The sequence below is a fragment of the Bufo gargarizans genome, chromosome 3, assembly GCF_014858855.1.
Source record: "Bufo gargarizans isolate SCDJY-AF-19 chromosome 3, ASM1485885v1, whole genome shotgun sequence".
Taxonomy (NCBI): Eukaryota; Metazoa; Chordata; class Amphibia; order Anura; family Bufonidae; genus Bufo; species Bufo gargarizans.
This window is the reverse complement of record NC_058082.1, coordinates 513,351,105-513,369,930: the sequence shown is the minus strand read 5'-3', so window position 1 is coordinate 513,369,930 and position 18,826 is coordinate 513,351,105. Positions and strand designations below refer to the sequence as shown.

The 18,826-nt window shown below is 41.5% G+C and overlaps 1 protein-coding gene across 3 annotated transcripts in view; it reads right to left on the bottom strand.

Annotated features, from left to right (window-relative positions):
* SMPX (small muscle protein X-linked) overlaps nucleotides 1-18,826 on the bottom strand; it is a 121,173-nt gene that overhangs the window by 44,138 nt on the left and 58,209 nt on the right. For all 3 annotated transcript variants that reach the window (XM_044283961.1, XM_044283960.1, XM_044283962.1), the window contains 2 exons: nucleotides 15,987-16,044; nucleotides 4,120-4,206 (listed from right to left, as the gene is read on the bottom strand). In XM_044283961.1, the coding sequence (XP_044139896.1) occupies nucleotides 4,120-4,206; nucleotides 15,987-16,025 (126 nt within the window). In that variant the 5' untranslated portion in view covers nucleotides 16,026-16,044. The remainder of the gene's footprint in view (nucleotides 1-4,119; nucleotides 4,207-15,986; nucleotides 16,045-18,826) is intronic.

The window sequence follows — 18,826 nt, the reverse complement described above, 5'->3', positions numbered from 1 at the left end:
TTTTAATGGACGATTCTACCACCAGCTCAGGGGCACTGCGATGGGGAGTACTTGTGCCCCATCGTACGCAAATTTTTTCCTGGGCTGGTGGGAGAATACTATAGTCTTCAGAGACTAATCTATAGTGGAATTACAGTGTGTTCAAAAGTGGGCATGCTTTATAGATGACGTGTTCGTCATCTGGAAGGGGGGCCTGGAGGCCTTTTCTAGTTGGGTCCAAGAACTTAATAAGAATGAGATAGGCCTCCACTTTACATCAGAATGTCATCCATCAAAACTCCCATTTCTTGATATCAGTGTCGGTATAAACCAAAGTGGCCGTCTGGAGACCTCCATCTATCGTAAACCAACCTCCACTAATTCCCTCCTGAGGTGGGAAAGTAGCCATCCCTAACCCCTCAGGAAGGGAATACCGCGGGGTCAATACCTGCGATTAAGGAGGAATTGCTCCAGACGATCCGACTTTATCAAACAGGCTGAAGACCTAAAAACTTGTTTTTTGGACCGGGGTTACCCGGCAGGTGTATTGACACCAGCGTACCAGATGGCACTGAATAGGGATAGAGTGTCACTTCTCACCCCTCGAAAGGATGCCCCCTTGGCTGATGGATGTAAGGAAAACAGGGAGATCCGTCTTATCAGCACGTACAATGGCTGTTCCTCCGCAATCAGAGAAATCATCTCTAAACATTGGCATGTCTTGCGGATGGACCAAGATATTTGTAAGGTCATAAAGGAGCACCCCAGCATCACCTATAGGCGCGGTATAAGTATCCGTGACCTTATGGTGCATAGTCACTATACACCAGTGGCCCCTAAAAAAACATGGCTTGAAAGAGGTATCAGTGGCAATTTTAAATGTGGAGGACGCGTGGCGTGCCCCTTTATGACCAAGACAAAAACATTCAGGAGTAATAACACTGGTAAAATTTACACAGTAAATGATTTTATCAACTGCAGAAGCATGGGAGTAATCTACAAAATTACATGCGTTTGTTGAAAAGAATATGTCGGTAAGACAATGAGAGAGCTTAGGAGGAGGATAGGAGAACATGTTGGTGATATTAAAAACGGGAGAGATACACCTGTGTCACGACACGTAAATACTGAACACAATGGAAGGCCTGACTGCCTCTCCTTTATGGGAATGGAAAGAATCAAGCCGGGAATGAGACGGGGGGATGTGGACAGGAGGATCCTTCAATGTGAAGCGAAATGGATCTTCTATTTGAAGACTGTCCACCCCTCCGGTCTAAATGAGCAACAAAATTATAGCTGCTTTATATGACCCTAGGGTTGATTAAATGCAGCGCAGTGGACTTTGCCTATCCATAAGAGAGGGCATTTAACCGTTTCAGCCTCTCTTAATTTGCACCGTTAACCTATGCGCACGCTAAGCGTGACGGAAGATATAGGTAATTACTATTAGGAATTACTAATATGGCATTGCCAGTAATAACACAAAAAATAGTTTCCCCTTGGTTTCGCCGGTGTAATTATACCGTGATCTAGGCATGTGTTTGGCTATTCTGTCAGATTAATATCCATACTTAATTCATACTTGCGATTCAGCATCAATAAAACAGCAGGCAAGTTATCATTTGCAGCGTACAGGCCGTGCAGATGTGAGCCTGGTGGTTGCCAAGTAACTGGTGACGCTCAGACGCAGGTCCTTACCTCACTTTCGGTTAGCCTGCACCATGTGATGCCAGCTTCCGGTCCGGTGGAACGCACGCGAGCGGCGTGCGTTCCACAGGCTATTTCAGATACTGTGGCCGTTGCGGACAGGTGAGACAGGTAATCGGGGGGGGCGTACAAGCACTGGGAGGTGGGGTATATAAGGAGGTGGACAACAACCAACATTTGCTCACCCAAATCACCACTGTTTGAGGTGAGACACGCAGCTTACATGGGACACTTCTCATGTTATGGCATGGATATGATTCATTGAATATCCAGAGTGAAAGTACGAGGCTAAAAAGGACCTTCTTCTTTCAGTAAGTTAGTACTCAGTAGTTTATGTGACCTATATTTAGTGTATGTTTGTAATTTGTTTCTAGCTATCCCTGAATACTTTGTTGAAGTCCCCTGATGAGGTCTGGAAAGCAAGACCGAAACATGGCATGTAGGGCTTTGTAATTAGGGTTATGTCTAGTACTAGGCCCATACTGAGGGAAAGGTTCGGTATGGGGTCGCCCCTGTCGGGGCGGGTGCTTCATGTGTGCTAGGCAGGTGTCCAGAGTAGTCTCCAGCCCTATTTATAGGTAGGAAAGATACAATAGGGTTTAATAGGAGTGCCAACACTGCCACCAGCACCTTGGTCACGCAGTTTCCGGTCATCATCTATTACCTGGACCGCCCTCCACAGGCCGTGGTATCCACAAGACGTGGTAAGACCCACCCATTTATCTACCTCAACGTGAGATAATTATTGGTGGAGGTACATGTAATTTGTTGCCTCCCACCCAGTGGTATCTATATATATTTTAATCGACCCAGTAAACGTTATGTTTTAATAATTCTCATTCACATAAATAACTCTACTAAAGTGCCACCCTTCAAGGACGTATGAGATACGTCCTTGGCAGGGAAAGGTTTAACCCTTAGGCTACTGGTGCGATGTGTAAACATGACGTCCGCTCAAACATGCAGCGGGCGACATGGCCGGCAGATCTCTGCTGTTTCATACAGCGGAGACCTGCGGTTAATTACCGTGACTGGGAATAATGCCGATTGCGGTAATTGAATGCTTTAGATGCCGTGAATGCCCCGTGTGTCCAATCTGGGCATAGGCAGTTGTGATGAATACTGGTAGCCTTACTGAGTAGGCTAACAGTATTCAAACTGCAATTCTTATTTTGGCCACCAGGATAAGAAATGAGCATAAAGGGAGCAAAATAAGCTAATAATACATTTTTCATTGCTTCTCTTACCCAAAAAAAATTAATAAAATTTGATCAAAAAGTCACACACACTCCAAAATGGTATCAATTAAAAGTACAGATTGTTCTGCAAAAAATTAGCCCCTAAACAGCTCAGTAGACATAAGTGTAAAAAAGTTATGGGGGTCAGAATATGGTGATCGCACTGATCCTGAGAATGAAGGGCATGGGTCAGTTTTGTCGTAAACAAAACGCTGTGGGAACAAAACCCGTAACCCGTTGCATTTTTTTTCTTCCAATTCCACCCCATTTGGAATTTATACCCCTATCCACAACATTTTATTCCATAATTAATGGTGGCATTATAAAGTACAACTTGTCCCGCAAAAAATAAGCCCTCATACAGCTATGTGACAGGAAAAATAAAAAAGTTATGGCTCACGGAAAATAGGGAAGAAAAATGAAAACGCAAAAACGAAAAAAAAACTTTGGTAGCCAAAGGGTTAATTGTCCACCAAAAGTTCCCATTAATGACAAATTATAGGAGTTTTACTGTAGAAATTATTTCACAACACAGAAACTGAAAAAAGCCTATATATCACATACACAGGGCTGCCATCAGGAATTTCAGGGCCTTTCACACATTTATTGCCATAGAAGCCATAACTTTTTGCGTCAGCCAATTTAGATTTTAATTTTCATTATCTTTTTTATTTAGGCTGTAATAATTCTCTGCCCCTTATTACCCCTGAGTGTAGTGGTAATTCTGCGGCCTGACATAATTTGCTTAGTAAATGCTTATTTCCTGGGAGAGAACCCCCTCCCCTAACTCATATGGATCCACAAAGCTTTATTACTGCTCACTGCACTGAAGGGAATATTAATGAGGCTGCAAATGTCACAGACCCAAATTGGCTGGGCCAAACCACTCTGGGGGGAATTCCATCTTCTCCATTTTTTTTTCTTCCTGGAGATCACATGGTGACCATATATCACTATTGTAATCATTCTTTATTCCTCACATATACTTAATATTCTACCCATATTTATTTCTCTCCGTATTCACATGTAGTGGATGCTAATCGTAATCTTTAAAGGGGTTTTCCGGGAACAGAATATTGATGACCTATCCTGTGACCTATCCTAACGCATACTGTTCATGTCCTATTGGTGGTGATACATAAATATCTATGGTGGTGATATATTATTACTATGGAAGTCCCTCATTAGTTCTTACCTGTTCTGCTTCAGGTGTACATTCTCTTCTCTTGGGTGGCTGTCCGGCACCAGGTCGGAATGCTCCCATAGGAATATTGAGATTGGCCTAGAAGATAAGAAAGTCCATTAGTGACATTGACACTACCTTTACGCACATTATTCTACAATTGGTATCATCATCAGTTTCCTCAACAATCACAACAGTAAAGCATAAAGTTTTCATTTCATGTTATATGGGCGATTTTCAGTGGAAACTTTTCCAAATTGTTCCATCTTAGGCCAGGGCTACCCGGCGGCCAGGATCACTGAATAGCGGTGATTACATAGGAAAACACTGCTGGATTTTTTTGCAACTCACGTAGTGATCCCATTCATTTCTATGGAATCACCGCTACTCTGCGAACCTGGCCGCCATGGCTTTTGGGTGACCGGTGTTGCTGTAAAGCCCTAGCCTTAAAGGGGTTGTCTCACTTCAGCAAATGGCATTTTATCATGTAAAGAAAGTTAATGCAAGGCGCTTACTAATATATTGTGATTGTCCATATTGCTGGCTAGATTAATTTTTCCATCACATTATTCACTGCTCATGGTTATGGCCACCCTTCAATCCAGAAGTGGTGGTCATGCTTGCACACATAAGTTCGCATAGGCCGGCATATTTACCTATAGTGTACAAGCATGGCCACGCTGCTGGATTGTAGGGTGGTTGCAACCAGGAAAATGAGAAGTTTATAATGCAATTGAAAAATTAATCCAGCCAGCGAAGGAAGCGATATGGACAATCACAAATACATTAGTAAGTGCCTTGTATTAGCCTTGTCTACATTTCTGGCACTATACAGGGAGTGCAGAATTATTAGGCAAGTTGTATTTTTGAGGATTAATTTTATTATTGAACAACAACCATGTTCTCAATGAACCCAAAAAACTCATTAATATCAAAGCTGAATATTTTTGGAAGTAGTTTTTAGTTTGTTTTTAGTTTTAGCTATTTTAGGGGGATATCTGTGTGTGCAGGTGACTATTACTGTACATAATTATTAGGCAACTTAACAAAAAACAAATATATACCCATTTCAATTATTTATTTTTACCAGTGAAACCAATATAACATCTCAACATTCACAAATATACATTTCTGACATTCAAAAACAAAACAAAAACAAATCAGTGACCAATATAGCCACCTTTCTTTGCAAGGACACTCAAAAGCCTGCCATCCATGGATTCTGTCAGTGTTTTGATCTGTTCACCATCAACATTGCATGCAGCAGTAACCACAGCCTCCCAGACACTGTTCAGAGAGGTGTACTGTTTTCCCTCCTTGTAAATCTCACATTTGATGATGGACCACAGGTTCTCAATGGGGTTCAGATCAGGTGAACAAGGAGGCCATGTCATTAGATTTTCTTCTTTTATACCCTTTCTTGCCAGCCACGTTGTGGAGTACTTGGACGCGTGTGATGGAGCATTGTCCTGCATGAAAATCATGTTTTTCTTACCTTGCAGACTTCTTCCTGTACCACTGCTTGAAGAAGGTGTCTTCCAGAAACTGGCAGTAGGACTGGGAGTTGAGCTTGACTCCATCCTCAACCCAAAAAGGCCCCACAAGCTCATCTTTGATGATACCAGCCCAAACCAGTACTCCACCTCCACCTTGCTGGCGTCTGAGTCGGACTGGAGCTCTCTGCCCTTTACCAATTCAGCCATCTGGCCCATCAAGACTCACTCTCATTTCATCAGTCCATAAAACCTTAGAAAAATCAGTCTTTAGATATTTCTTGGCCCAGTCTTGACGTTTCAGCTTGTGTGTCTTGTTCAGTGGTGGTCATCTTTCAGCCTTTCTTACCTTGGCCATGTCTCTGAGTATTGCACACCTTGTGCTTTTGGGCACTCCAGTGATGTTGCAGCTCTGAAATATGGCCAAACTGGTGGCAAGTGGCATCTTGGCAGCTGCACGCTTGACTTTTCTCAGTTCATGGGCAGTTATTTTGCGCCTTGGTTTTTCCACACGCTTCTTGCGACCCTGTTGACTATTTTGAATGAAACGCTTGATTGTTCGATGATCACGCTTCAGAAGCTTTGCAATTTTAAGAGTGCTGCATCCCTCTGCAAGATATCTCACTATTTTTGACTTTTCTGAGCCTGTCAAGTCCTTCTTTTGACCCATTTTGCCAAAGGAAAGGAAGTTGCCTAATAATTATGCACACCTGATATAGGGTGTTAATGTCATTAGACCACACCCCTTCTCATTACAGAGATGCACATCACCTAATATGCTTAATTGGTAGTAGGCTTTCGAGCCTATACAGCTTGGAGTAAGACAACATGCATAAAGAGGATGATGTGGTCAAAATACTCATTTGCCTAATAATTTTGCACGTAGTGTATAGGCAAACGTGTGTGGACACCTGACCATTATACCTATTTGACATCCCATTCCAATATCGTGGTGATTAATATGGAGTTGGGCCCATTCTACGACCATAATAGTCTCCACTCTAATGGGAGCCTTTCCCTAATATTTGTGAGGTCAGGAACTGATATTATACAAAAAGGTCTGACTTTTGCATCTGACATATCCTAGAGACATGCCACAAATTGTCCTGCCCTGAAAGGACATAATGCTAGTTCAGCTGACAGTTGTCTCCCCCAATCTTCCCATAAACATCAACACTTGGGTTTGGATTGCTATGTGCATGAGCCCTAATAAGGCACATGTAACTGACATCTGGTGGCAAAAAACTGCTCTGCAAGTTGACCATTTAAAGGGGTTATCCCTTAATTAATACTGATTACTTATCCTCAGAATAGGCCATCAAGATCAGATGGGGGGGACCGCCACTAAACAGCTGTTAGGAGAGGCCAGGTGCTCCATGGGTGCCGTGGCCTTTTCTTAAGCCATATGATGTCACTTTACATCGGTCACATGGCCTAGTTGCAGCTCAGCCCCATAGAAGTGAATGGGGCTAAGCTGCAATACCAAGAACAGCCACTCTATTATGTATGGCACTGTGCTTGGAGAGATGCAGGAAGCCTGCTGAGCTCCGGTGAGCATGGTGGCTCCCAGGAACAGCTGACTCCGACCCCCGCTGATCTGATTATGATGATCTTTTCTGAGGATAGGTCATCATTATCTTTTTCCTGTATAACTCTCTTAAGGAGCTCCACATATTCAGCTTTTTCCCTTTGTTGCCAAGGTATACAAATTGGCTTCCTCTGGATAATTACTCCACATATATGCAGCATCTTTTCAACTCTATTCCCTATAAAAATACGCAGATATGGTTATGTAGCATTCATCTAAGAGCGGTTGGGCTATTTACTCGAGCCGCCAAGTGTGGGAGTGGCCAAAAGTGTACCACCCCTAATAAAGGAGATGCTATACTGATCAGTCCTTTCAGGGCCAATTTAAAGGGACATTGATTTTTACTAGGACTTCCTGTTAATATATTCTAAATAGAAATCTACTTCCCCCAAATTACACATCACCTTATATTATTATCAGAATGTACCCTATGAATACCTAGTCATTTCCATTTCTTGTGATTGGCTCCTTTGGGAAATTATATAAATGGCAACTGTGCACCGAGCCACAATTAGTAAGGATAATCTTTCTGTTATGAGCACCGCGGGTCCCAGATCAGATAGAACGAGAAGCAGCAAATATGGAAAATTACAAGGGATACTATTTTAAGATGTGTTCTCACGCCTTAGGTTTTACCTTCGGAGTTTTCAAGTACAGAAATTAACTGGTTCTTGTGCAATTAAAAAAAAATGGTACAAAAGGTAGTGAGGATCCCAAATATTGTTGTGATAACATAATTAAAAAAAGATTACACAAGAGACTAAAAGCAGCAGTCAAACCTCTGGCTTTGCCGCTCATTTTTCCTGAACCTTTTTTTGTATAAAAATCTTTCCATATCTAGTCAACTAAATGTCTATATGTCAACTAAAAAGAGTGAATGGCTGGCAAGTAATACTAAACTTCATCTGAAGGGGGCACTGCAGAGAACATGGGTGGTTGGCAGCATTTTATGAAGCTTGGTCAGCTGATTTCATTTATACAGCTTTTTGTCAAGGTTTCAATGGTTTTTTAACATAGGAAACTATTGCACTCACATCAAGATCACAATAGTCCCTTGACTTTGTCATGTCAAACTTAACGTGAACCCATCACACTGAAAATGCTGTCCTATCTGTGGGCAGATTCTGTATAACTTGTGTTTTGCTCATTTACATCTCTGCCCATTATGACTCCAGTGGGTGATCCTATTCAGTGATTGACAGGAACCTCTGTCATATAGGGAAGGATGTCAATCACTAAGCAAGTCCGTCCACTAGACTCCTACACATTGCAGACACCCAGGTCTAATGTCCGCGATCGACATTAACGGCCATCTCAGACATTTAACCCATCAGATGCCATGGTCAATTGTGATCACAGCATCTGAAATGGCTTTCCCCGGGAGCACTGCACTCCCAGGGCCAGAACTGCTCCCCTGAGGTTGGTTGGTTCTAATACCCTGGGTCTCTCTGAAGAAATCCATGGTAGTAGAACTGTAGTTCCTATGGGGGTTTGCAGGTGGCAGGGTTCCATAGGAAAAGACTGAATTCATCATAATCTGACTATATGAGAAATATAATCTAAAGATTGTTTGTTCAAGAACCTGAGGTGGATTTTAAAAATCTAAAAAGTTTTTTTTTAAATTTAAATTCCCCCCCTTTCATCATAATAAAAAATATATAAACAATAAAAAAATATAGATCATAGGCATTACCGCATCCTAAAATCCCTGAACTATTAAAATATCAATGTATTCATCCCTAACAGTGAACATCGTACCAGAAAAAAAAAAAGGCCAATTTGCAGTTTTTCCGTCACTGAAAGCAGAGTACACATAAATATAAAAAAGTTATTGGAGTCAGAATATGACAATGCAAAGAAAAAAAATATTTTTTCCAAAGTTTTCATTTTTTTAAGTATTAAAACACAAGAAAAACTATAAAAATGGGGTACTGCTGTAATCGTACTGACCCAGAGAATAAAGGTCACAGGTCAGTTTTCCACATAGAGAATGTTGTAAAAACAAAACTGAAAAAAAATTATTGCAGAACTGCGTTTTTTCCCCTAATTCCACTCAATTTGGAATTTTCTTTTCTAGCTCCCCACTACATCATATGCAATATTAAAAGGCGCCATTGGAAAGAACAATTTGTCCCACAAAAAGCAAGCCCTCATACAGCTATGTTAAATGAAGGGAAGGCAGGGAGTAAAAAACGAGAACATAAAAATGGAAAATGGCTGCGTCAGGAAAGGGTTAATGGACACTTTCCCCCCCCAAAAAATAGCTAGGCTTTTCTTCATGCAGGGCAAAAGTTCAAATCACTGCCTTCACCCTGTATTTAAATACCCTGACAGAGGCAAAGTGTCTGTAATTGCCATACCCCCAGCTACACAATCTCTATAAAATTATTCCTGCAGATTGGACTGTATTATCAATGTGACAGGTTCAGGTTAAGGGCTCATGCACACGGCCGTAAGTGTTTTGCGGTCCGCAACATGAATACTGGCTGAGTGTGTGCAACCATTTAATTTCTCCGACAGACATTTCCTACCGTTGTACGCAAAATGGACAACTATAGTAAATGTTGTATTTTTTTGCGGGGCTGCGGAATAGAGTTATGGTACTTTTTTGACCCCATTGAGTCCTCATCCGATCCGCAAAAAAAAGTAAAAAAACAAATCAATCAGGACAATGATTTCTCAGTTATTGAATTAACTGCATTAAATACAAACCGGATTCCAAAAAAGTTGGGACGCTATACAAATCGTGAATAAAAACTGAATGCAATGATGCGGAGGTGCCAACTTCTAATATTTTATTCAGAATAGAACATAAATCACGGAACAAAAGTTAAAACTGAGAAAATGTACCATTTTAAGGGAAAAAATATGTTGAATCAGAATTTCATGGTGTCAACAAATCCCCAAAAAGTTGGGACAAGGCCATTTTCACCACTGTGTGGCATCTCCCCTTCTTCTTACAACACTCAACAGACGTCTGGGGACCGAGGAGACCAGTTTCTCAAGTTTAGAAATAGGAATGCTCTCCCATTCTTGTCTAATACAGGCCTCTAACTGTTCAATCGTCTTGGGCCTTCTTTGTTGCACCTTCCTCTTTATGATGCGCCAAATGTTCTCTATAGGTGAAAGATCTGGACTGCAGACTGGCCATTTCAGTACCCGGATCCTTCTCCTACGCAGCCATGATGTTGTGATTGATGCAGAATGTGGTCTGGCATTATCTTGTTGAAAAATGCAGGGTCTTCCCTGAAAGAGATGACGTCTGGATGGGAGCATATGTTGTTCTAGAACCTGAATATATTTTTCTGCATTGATGGTGCCTTTCCAGACATGCAAGCTGCCCATGCCACACGCACTCATGCAACCCCATACCATCAGAGATGCAGGCTTCTGAACTGAGCGTTGATAACAACTTGGGTTGTCCTTGTCCTCTTTGGTCCGGATGACATGGCGTCCCAGATTTCCAAAAAGAACTTCGGATCGTGACTCGTCTGACCACAGAACAGTCTTTCATTTTGCCACACTCCATTTTAAATGATCCCTGGCCCAGTGAAAACGCCTGAGCTTGCGGATCTTGCTTAGAAATGGCTTCTTCTTTGCACTGTAGAGTTTCAGCTGGCAACGGCGGATGGCACCGTGGATTGTGTTCACTGACAATGGTTTCTGGAAGTATTCCTGAGCCCATTCTGTGATTTCCTTTACAGTAGCATTCCTGTTTGTGGTGCAGTGTCGTTTAAGGGCCCGGGCATCCAGTATGGTTTTACGGCCTTGACCCTCACGCACAGAGATAGTTGCAGATTCTCTGAATCTTCGGATGATGTTATGCACAGTTGATGATGATAGATGCAAAGTCTTTGCAATTTTTCGCTGGGTAACACCTTTCTGATATTGCTCCACTATCTTTCTGCGCAACATTGTGGGAATTGGTGATCCTCTACCCATCTTGGCTTCTGAGAGACACTGCCACTCTGAGAAGCTCTTTTTATACCCAATCATGTTGCCAATTGACCTAATTAGTGTTAATTGGTTTTCCAGCTCTTCATTATGCTCAAATTTACTTTTTCCAGCCTCTTATTGCTACTTGTCCCAACTTTTTTGGGATTTGTTGACACCGTGAAAATTTGAATCAACGTATTTTCCCTTTAAAATGATACATTTACTTGGATTAAACGTTTGATCTGTCATCTACGTTCTATTACAAATAAAATATTGACATTTGCCATCTCCACATCATTGCATTCAGTTTTTATTCACAATTTGTTTAGTGTCCCAACTTTTTTGGAATCCGGTTTGTAAATAATTTATTAATAAACTGTAATTATTATTTTTTTAAATACTGTCGGGTTCACTCAGCAACATAAGTTCTTTGGTTGTTGTCCAAGTGTTGGTAATGTCTATGAAGGTGGCTGGCTGTGTGGCTCAGTTCACAAGCTCTGTCAGATCCTTCTCTGTCTCTACATCAGTCATGATGATGAAGAAGGAGCTGACTTACCTAATGAACTTAGCCTGAGAGACAGCCCCCTGCTAATGGCGGGATTTTCAGTTCGAGATGTCATGGCGGTATTTTCAGTTCCAGATGCTAGTGGTGGGATTTTCAGTTCCAGATGCCAGTGGTGGGATTTTCAGTTCCAGATGCCAGTGGCAGGTTTTTTAGTTCCAGATGCCAATGGCAGGATTTTCAGTTCCAGATGCTGTGGCGGGATTTTCAGTTCCAGATGCTAGTGGTGGGATTTTTTGTTCCAGATGCCGTGGTGGGATTTTCAGTTCCAGATGCTGTGGCGGGATTTTCAGTTCCAGATGCCGTGGCTAGAGTTTCAGTTCCAGATGCCGTGGCGGGATTTTCAGTTCCAGATGCCGTGGCGGGATTTTCAGTTCCAGATGCCGTGGCAGGATTTTCAATTCCAGATGCCGTGGCAGGATTTTCAGTTCCAGATGCCTTGGCAGGATTTTCAGTTCCAGATGCCGTGGCGGGATTTTCAGTTCCAGATGCTGTGGCGGGAGTTTCAGTTCCAGATGCTGTGGCAGGATTTTCAGTTCCAGATGCCAGTGTCTGGATTCAAATGGGGCAACAAGATTGGTAAGCCCTAATCATATTAGTATGAGGGAATCCCTGCAGATTGTTATAGTCCTCTGTGTATTCTTGATTTGTCTGCTGTGAGGCATCACTGCAGTGTTTTCAGGTTACATGATAGTAATACACGTCTACTACTTCAGTTTGCAGCAGACATGCCCCACCTTCACAGTCACTCTTACCTAGTCGGTATGTTAGCTAGGCCTGATTAAGATGGGCGTATTTTCAGACCGTGTGTTAGCAATGTGTGCATCAGACTGCAAATGCACCCGTACAAGTCAAAAGCGTTTTTACTCACTAAGGGATCATGCACACAAACGTATTTTCTTTCCGTGTCTGTTCCGTTTTTTTTTGCGGACCGTATGCAGAACCATTCGCTTCAATGGGTCCGCAAAAAAATGGAAGTTACTCTGTGTGCATTCCGTTTCCGTATGTCCGTATTTCCGTTCCGCAAAAAAATAAAGCATGTCCTATTATTGTCCGCATTACGGACAAGGATAGTACTGTTCTATGAAGGGCCAGCTGTTCCGTTCCGCAAAATATGGAATGCACACAGATGTCATCTGTAATTTTGCGGATGCGTTTTTTGCAGACCGCAAAATACATACGGTTGTGTGCAGTGGCGTACATAGAGAAGTAAGGGCCCAAAGCAAGGATCAAACCAGGCTCCCCACACAGGACAGAAAGGTTTCTGCCTAAACCCTTTTCAATGACTCTTGGGCCATTTTTCCACTGCTTCATTTGCTAAAAGTTGTTCCTTTAGAGGGTAGAGTCCTGACCAAGTTTTCACCTCCAGTAGAAGAGGAGATAATCCCAACTGGGCCCCCTCTTGCCCCGGGCCCCATAGCAGTCGCATGGTCTGCTGCTATGGTAGTTACGCCCCTGGTTGTGTGCATGAGCCATGAGCCAAGCTGCTAATCCATTTCTGCACTTTTTAGTAAAAAAAAACTCGAGCTCACTCAGCAGATACCCAGTAGCAGAGTCCATAATCAGAGACAAGTCCGATCACAGACTTAACTCCTTGGATGCCATGGTTAATTACGACTATGGCATCTAAATGGACATTTACCAGGAGCATCATACTCCCAATTACCAAACGCCTGCCCGCAATAAGATCAGTGAAACCATTTGGTTGCCTAGGACCTTCTGAAGGCCATAGCACTCATTCTCCTGTGCTACTTGAGAAACCTTGGCGTGGTGTGTGGGCTCAGGTGTGTCCTTAATATAAGGATATACTGGCTAATGTCTCATTTTTAACATCAGTTTGAGGGTTAGTTAGATGTTACTGTCTGCATCCACCACAGTAGTGCACCTAATCTTATAACTATTTAGTCTATGGTAGAGGAATCAAATTACCACATTTTGAATTACCCTAAGGGGATTCAAAATAAAGGTAAGAAAAGTAAAATAAAAGTTTTTAAAAATATAAAATCAAAAAAAGATATAAAAACTCAAATCACCCCCTTTTCCCATTTTAGGAATAAACAATAAAAGAATAAAGATCATTGATATTGCTGCATTCAAAAATGTCTTAGCTAGTCAAAAAGCTATTCATAAAAGCATTTATCCCCTATGGTGAACAGCGTAACAGAAAAAAAAAATCAAAATGGCTGATTCACTTTACCTCCCAAAAAAATTTGAGTAAAAAGTGCTCAAAAAGTCACACACTTCATCAATGAAAAATAGCCCACAAAGTTTTATTTCTTTAAGTATTAAAACACAAGAAAAACTATAATAATTTGTAATTGCTGTAGTTGTACTGACCTAGAGAATGAAGTAATTTCTACCACATAGGGAATGCCATAAAAACAAAACCCATTAAACTATGGCAGAATTGCTTTTTTTCCAGTTTCAAACCATTTAGAATTTTGTTCCAGCTTCCCACTACATCATATGAAATATTAAATGGTTCTATTAGAAATAACAACTTGTCCCACAAAAAGTAAGCCCAATATGGCTATGTGAAAGGAAAATAAAAAAAGTTATGGCTCCTAGAAGGCAGAGAGTAAAAACGAAAATGAAAAAACTGAAAATGGTTGTGTCAATAAGGGGTTAAACGCAGCACACACAATCTTTTTTTTTGCATTTTTGTTTAACCCTTGAGGTGTGTTTTCTAGGTCAAACAATTTTTTTTTTTTTTTTAGGAAATCGCAGCATACTCTTGGTCTAGTATTTTTGCCCCAGTGTCTGCTGTTTTTGCAACACACACTGGCACTAGTGCTTTTTCAAGCAGGGGGAAAGCAGGGGAAAAAAAGCAATTGAGGGTGCTGGGTATCGGACCCCCACCAATCACATACTGATGACCTGTACTTAGAATGGGCCATTAGTATTAAACACTCGGACATCCCCTTTAACCAAGAATTATGGCATATATACATATACATATATATATATATATATATATATATATAAAAAAGGAGTTAAGAAAATAAAATTGCTGAAAATAGTTAAATACTTAAAGAAGAGAGGAGGATGGGGAAGCTCTTTGCCTCAGTGTTCTGAAGCAACTTGTCCTGTGTGATTAGAACAGGTTTTGTGTGTGCTAATTGGACGGCAGCCATTTATTTCCCCATGATGACTGCTCCCTAGACAAAACCAGTCATTATAACTAATTAAAGGTATTTGGGAATGTATTTCTAATAAAGTAATATTTAAATATTAAAATTTTCTTAATTCACGGAGAACTTCTTTAAACAAAAGTTTGTTGGAGTAAAGTGCACCATATTTATTAAAAGCTGCAAACCACTTCGTAAATGTGTCATATTCTGGTCTGTAATAATTAGTGTTGAGTGAATCGAAGTTCACAAAGTGGACTTTGATTCGAATTTCAGGGAAAATTTGATTTGCTGCGAAGCAGAATGTCCTAGTGCGTTGCAGTAACTAATCAATTTTCCCTAAAATGGCATTAAATTAAAAAAAATGTATACTCACCTCATCCATTTGCACAAGAAGAGTCTGCCTCCGCCATCTTGATTGAAGATCCCGTGCGAAACCTTATGAACAGTGACATATGACATCACCGCACCGCCCAGAATGATGACATTATCACGCACCAAGCGAGATTTTGTGCTGGATCTTCAATCAAGATGGCCACGGCAGACTCTTCGCGTGCAAATGGATAAGGTATTTTTAATTATTAACCCCTAACAGCCCTCAATGGTCATCTCAGATGCCACGATCAGCAATAAACGGTTCAATCACAGGGGGTGGAACCATCATCGTTCCCCGTCATTGCACCCGCTACTCACAAAGAAATGCGACTTGTGACAAAGTAATTGGTCACAAAGTGAATTTCTTTGTGAAATTTGGCGAAGCAGCCAAATCGAACTTCACTCATCTGTAGTCATAATATCAGATCTTAAATGTTTGCCTACTATGAGTAGGATAGATTTACGTTAAATTTTGCAACATTTTATGGCTTCAGAATGCATAAAAATATTGCAAAGTTGGAGACTAACCCCACTCATGGTAAACCCAATTTTACGGCATTTTCTTAAACCTGAACTGCAAAAGTTCTGGACAAACATGACATGCTCCATGATTTGGCAGTAAGCCATCAATCTCCCCTATATTTTCACTGAAACTGGATTAAAAGTTTGTATTGCAGCCCATCGCTCTACTGTATATTCACAGCATAATGTACATTCATATATAATACTGCAAACGTTGGCAGCAAATATACAGTGCCCGCAACACATATGTTTCACTGCCAGCTGTTTGTACATACCTGGATAGATCTGACATTTGACGCCGATTGTTTGGACATGTTAAAAGCTGAGATCTTCCTGCAAAGTTAAAAGAATTAGATTAGAGATATTGACTTAATGCTCATTCACTTCATGGCCAATGCTACACTACATCTCACTTTCCCAGTTGCCTGGATACTTCCACCAATTATATGTTGGAGTAGGAACACCTGCGCTCCGCTGTTTAATGACTAACAGTGGGAAATTAGACTACACACATTTACTACAGGCTCTTCATGCTCTATGTAAGAGTCAGACAGTGTTTACACCTGATTTGTAACCTGTTATATTTATTCATTTATACAGCACTTACTATACAAATTCTTCGGCTCTGTACAACAATAGCTGTTGGCTGACAGCGATCTCTCCTGGCTCGGCCGATCACGTATGTGTATTTCATGTGGAAAGCAGAGACAGCTGCAGCCAGACACTTATGGTGGCAGCTTAACTCAAGGGAGAACAAAAGCACGGGGCAAAAATATTCATCATGTCGTGGGTCAGTCGGAGCTTACAGACGGGCAAGACTGTCCAGACGCTCGAATCTATTACAAGATAAGAAACGTAAGGATACTGTAGAGCAGGCATGCTCAACCTGCGGCCCTCCAGCTGTTGCAAAACTACAACGCCCAGCATGCCCGAACAGCCTACAGCTATCAGCCTACAGAAGGGCATTGTGGGACTTGTAGTTTTACAACAGCTGGAGGGCCGCAGGTTGAGCATCCCTGCTGTAGAGGATGGTAGATTTATTACAACTTTTAATAACAAAAGCAAGGAGATTACCAACATACTATCCAGACACTGGGATATTTTAAAACTAGATCCACAATTAAAGGATAAATTGAAAGACCATCCAAGCGTATCACTTTTAGGAGAGCAAAAAATGTTAAAGATCATCTGGTACAGAGCCACTATGTGGCAGGCCCTCCTAATCCCTTTGGATCAAGAGGCCCCCGGTGGGGTAATAAACAGTGTGGGAGGTGTGTGGCCTGTGTTAATATGGATAGGAGTGCTGTCTTTTGGGATGCCACACACCAAAAAGAATATAAAATCACATATCCCATTGACTGTGCAACGATAGGGGTGATCCACTGGGCTATTTGCCCCTGTAGTAAAATATATGTGGGGATCACCTCTCGTCAATTCAAGAGACGCATCCGTTAACATGTGCTGTCTATTGAAGCTTCTAGGGATATCACGGACGTGGAACTACTTACGACGATACCTAGGCACTTCAAGGCAGCACATGATTGTGATGGATCAGGACTGCGTTTCCGGGGGATTGATCACGTGATGATCTCCCCAAGAGGCGGTAACTGGAAGAGATTATTGGCCCAGCGAGAGACACGTTGGATCTAAATATTGAAAACTATGGCCCCGTTAGGGTTAAATGATAATAACAGTTTTGCTCCGTTCTTATAGGTTTTTGCCCTTATTGCTTCAATGTGCCAGGATCATTTTGAACCACCAGGTAGGACTGGCTTTTTAAAGGGAGACTTTCACGCAGATTCACCCTATTAACTTAATAACAGTTTTATGTCCACGGCATCCCCCCTATTAAAACTGTGCTTACCGTTAGTTCCTTGCTAGCATCGTTGTGCAGAAAAACACTTTTAATCCGTATGCAAATGAGTCTGTGAAGGTTCCCATTTTCATACGAAGCCACTCCCCCTCTGCCGCGTCTGCCCGCCCTTAGTCTCTGCTCTAACCTCCCTCCTCCCGTCCGTAATCCCGCACATGCGCCGATGAACGAGCACAGTCAGGCCGGGACATCGCAGTTTACCGCGCGTTATCGCGTTTGTCGGCGCATGCGCGGGATTACGGACGGGAGGAGGGAGGTTAGAGCAGAGACTAAGGGCGAGCAGACGCGGTGGAGGGGGAGTGGCTTCATATGAAAATGACCCAGGGGCCTGGGCACCGGCCGTTGTAATGCCACCCCATGGCACCTTCACAGCCTCATTTGCATACGGATTAAAAGTGTTTTTCTGCACAACGATGCCAGCAAGGAACTAACGGTAAGCACAGTTTTAATAGGGGGGATGCCGTGGACATAACACTGTTATTAGGTTAATAGGGTGAATCTGCGTGAAAGACTCCCTTTAATTGATGTTATGTATATAAAAAATGTTTTTAGCAAATAGTTTTTCTGTTGTCTATTTTAGCTATATTGTGATAATGTATGGTGGTTTGATTTATAAGCTTATGTGGCATATTTCTCCTTCCTTCTAGTTATCCTTGAGTTATGTAGTGGTGTCAGCCTTGCTACGCAATTTCTTCAGCCGGTGGGATGACAAGATCGGATGCACTATTATTATTCTGTATTTGTTTCTGATGTGAGGCGAACTATATGCAGCCTTTTTTATATTAAGTGGGGGATTACTGTATATGTTGTTATTGTGTATGGTGAATGATATATTAGCTGATTATTATTATGTATTTACCACTCTGATATCATCATCTTTTGCACTTCAGCACTGAGCACTTTTTCATGTCACTTCACACTGGGTTTCCCTTTCCCTCCCTTTCCCTCTTCTTCCACTGTTCCTTGCATGCACTCGCACTTTCTGTGATTATGATATCAGATGGTTCGATTATAACATAATGGGTGAAAATATATATATATTGGTTATGATATTTATTAAAGATAATTATGTGAGGATAGAAGGGGCTAAATAACAGTTAATTAATTATTGATTATTAGGATTGTTCACTAATCACACGCTATGTGCTATAAGTTCTAGATACATTTGTACTATATGCCATCTGTGGCATTTCACTTGTTTATTGGCATTTGTCACTTTATTAGATTACAGTGACTGAATTA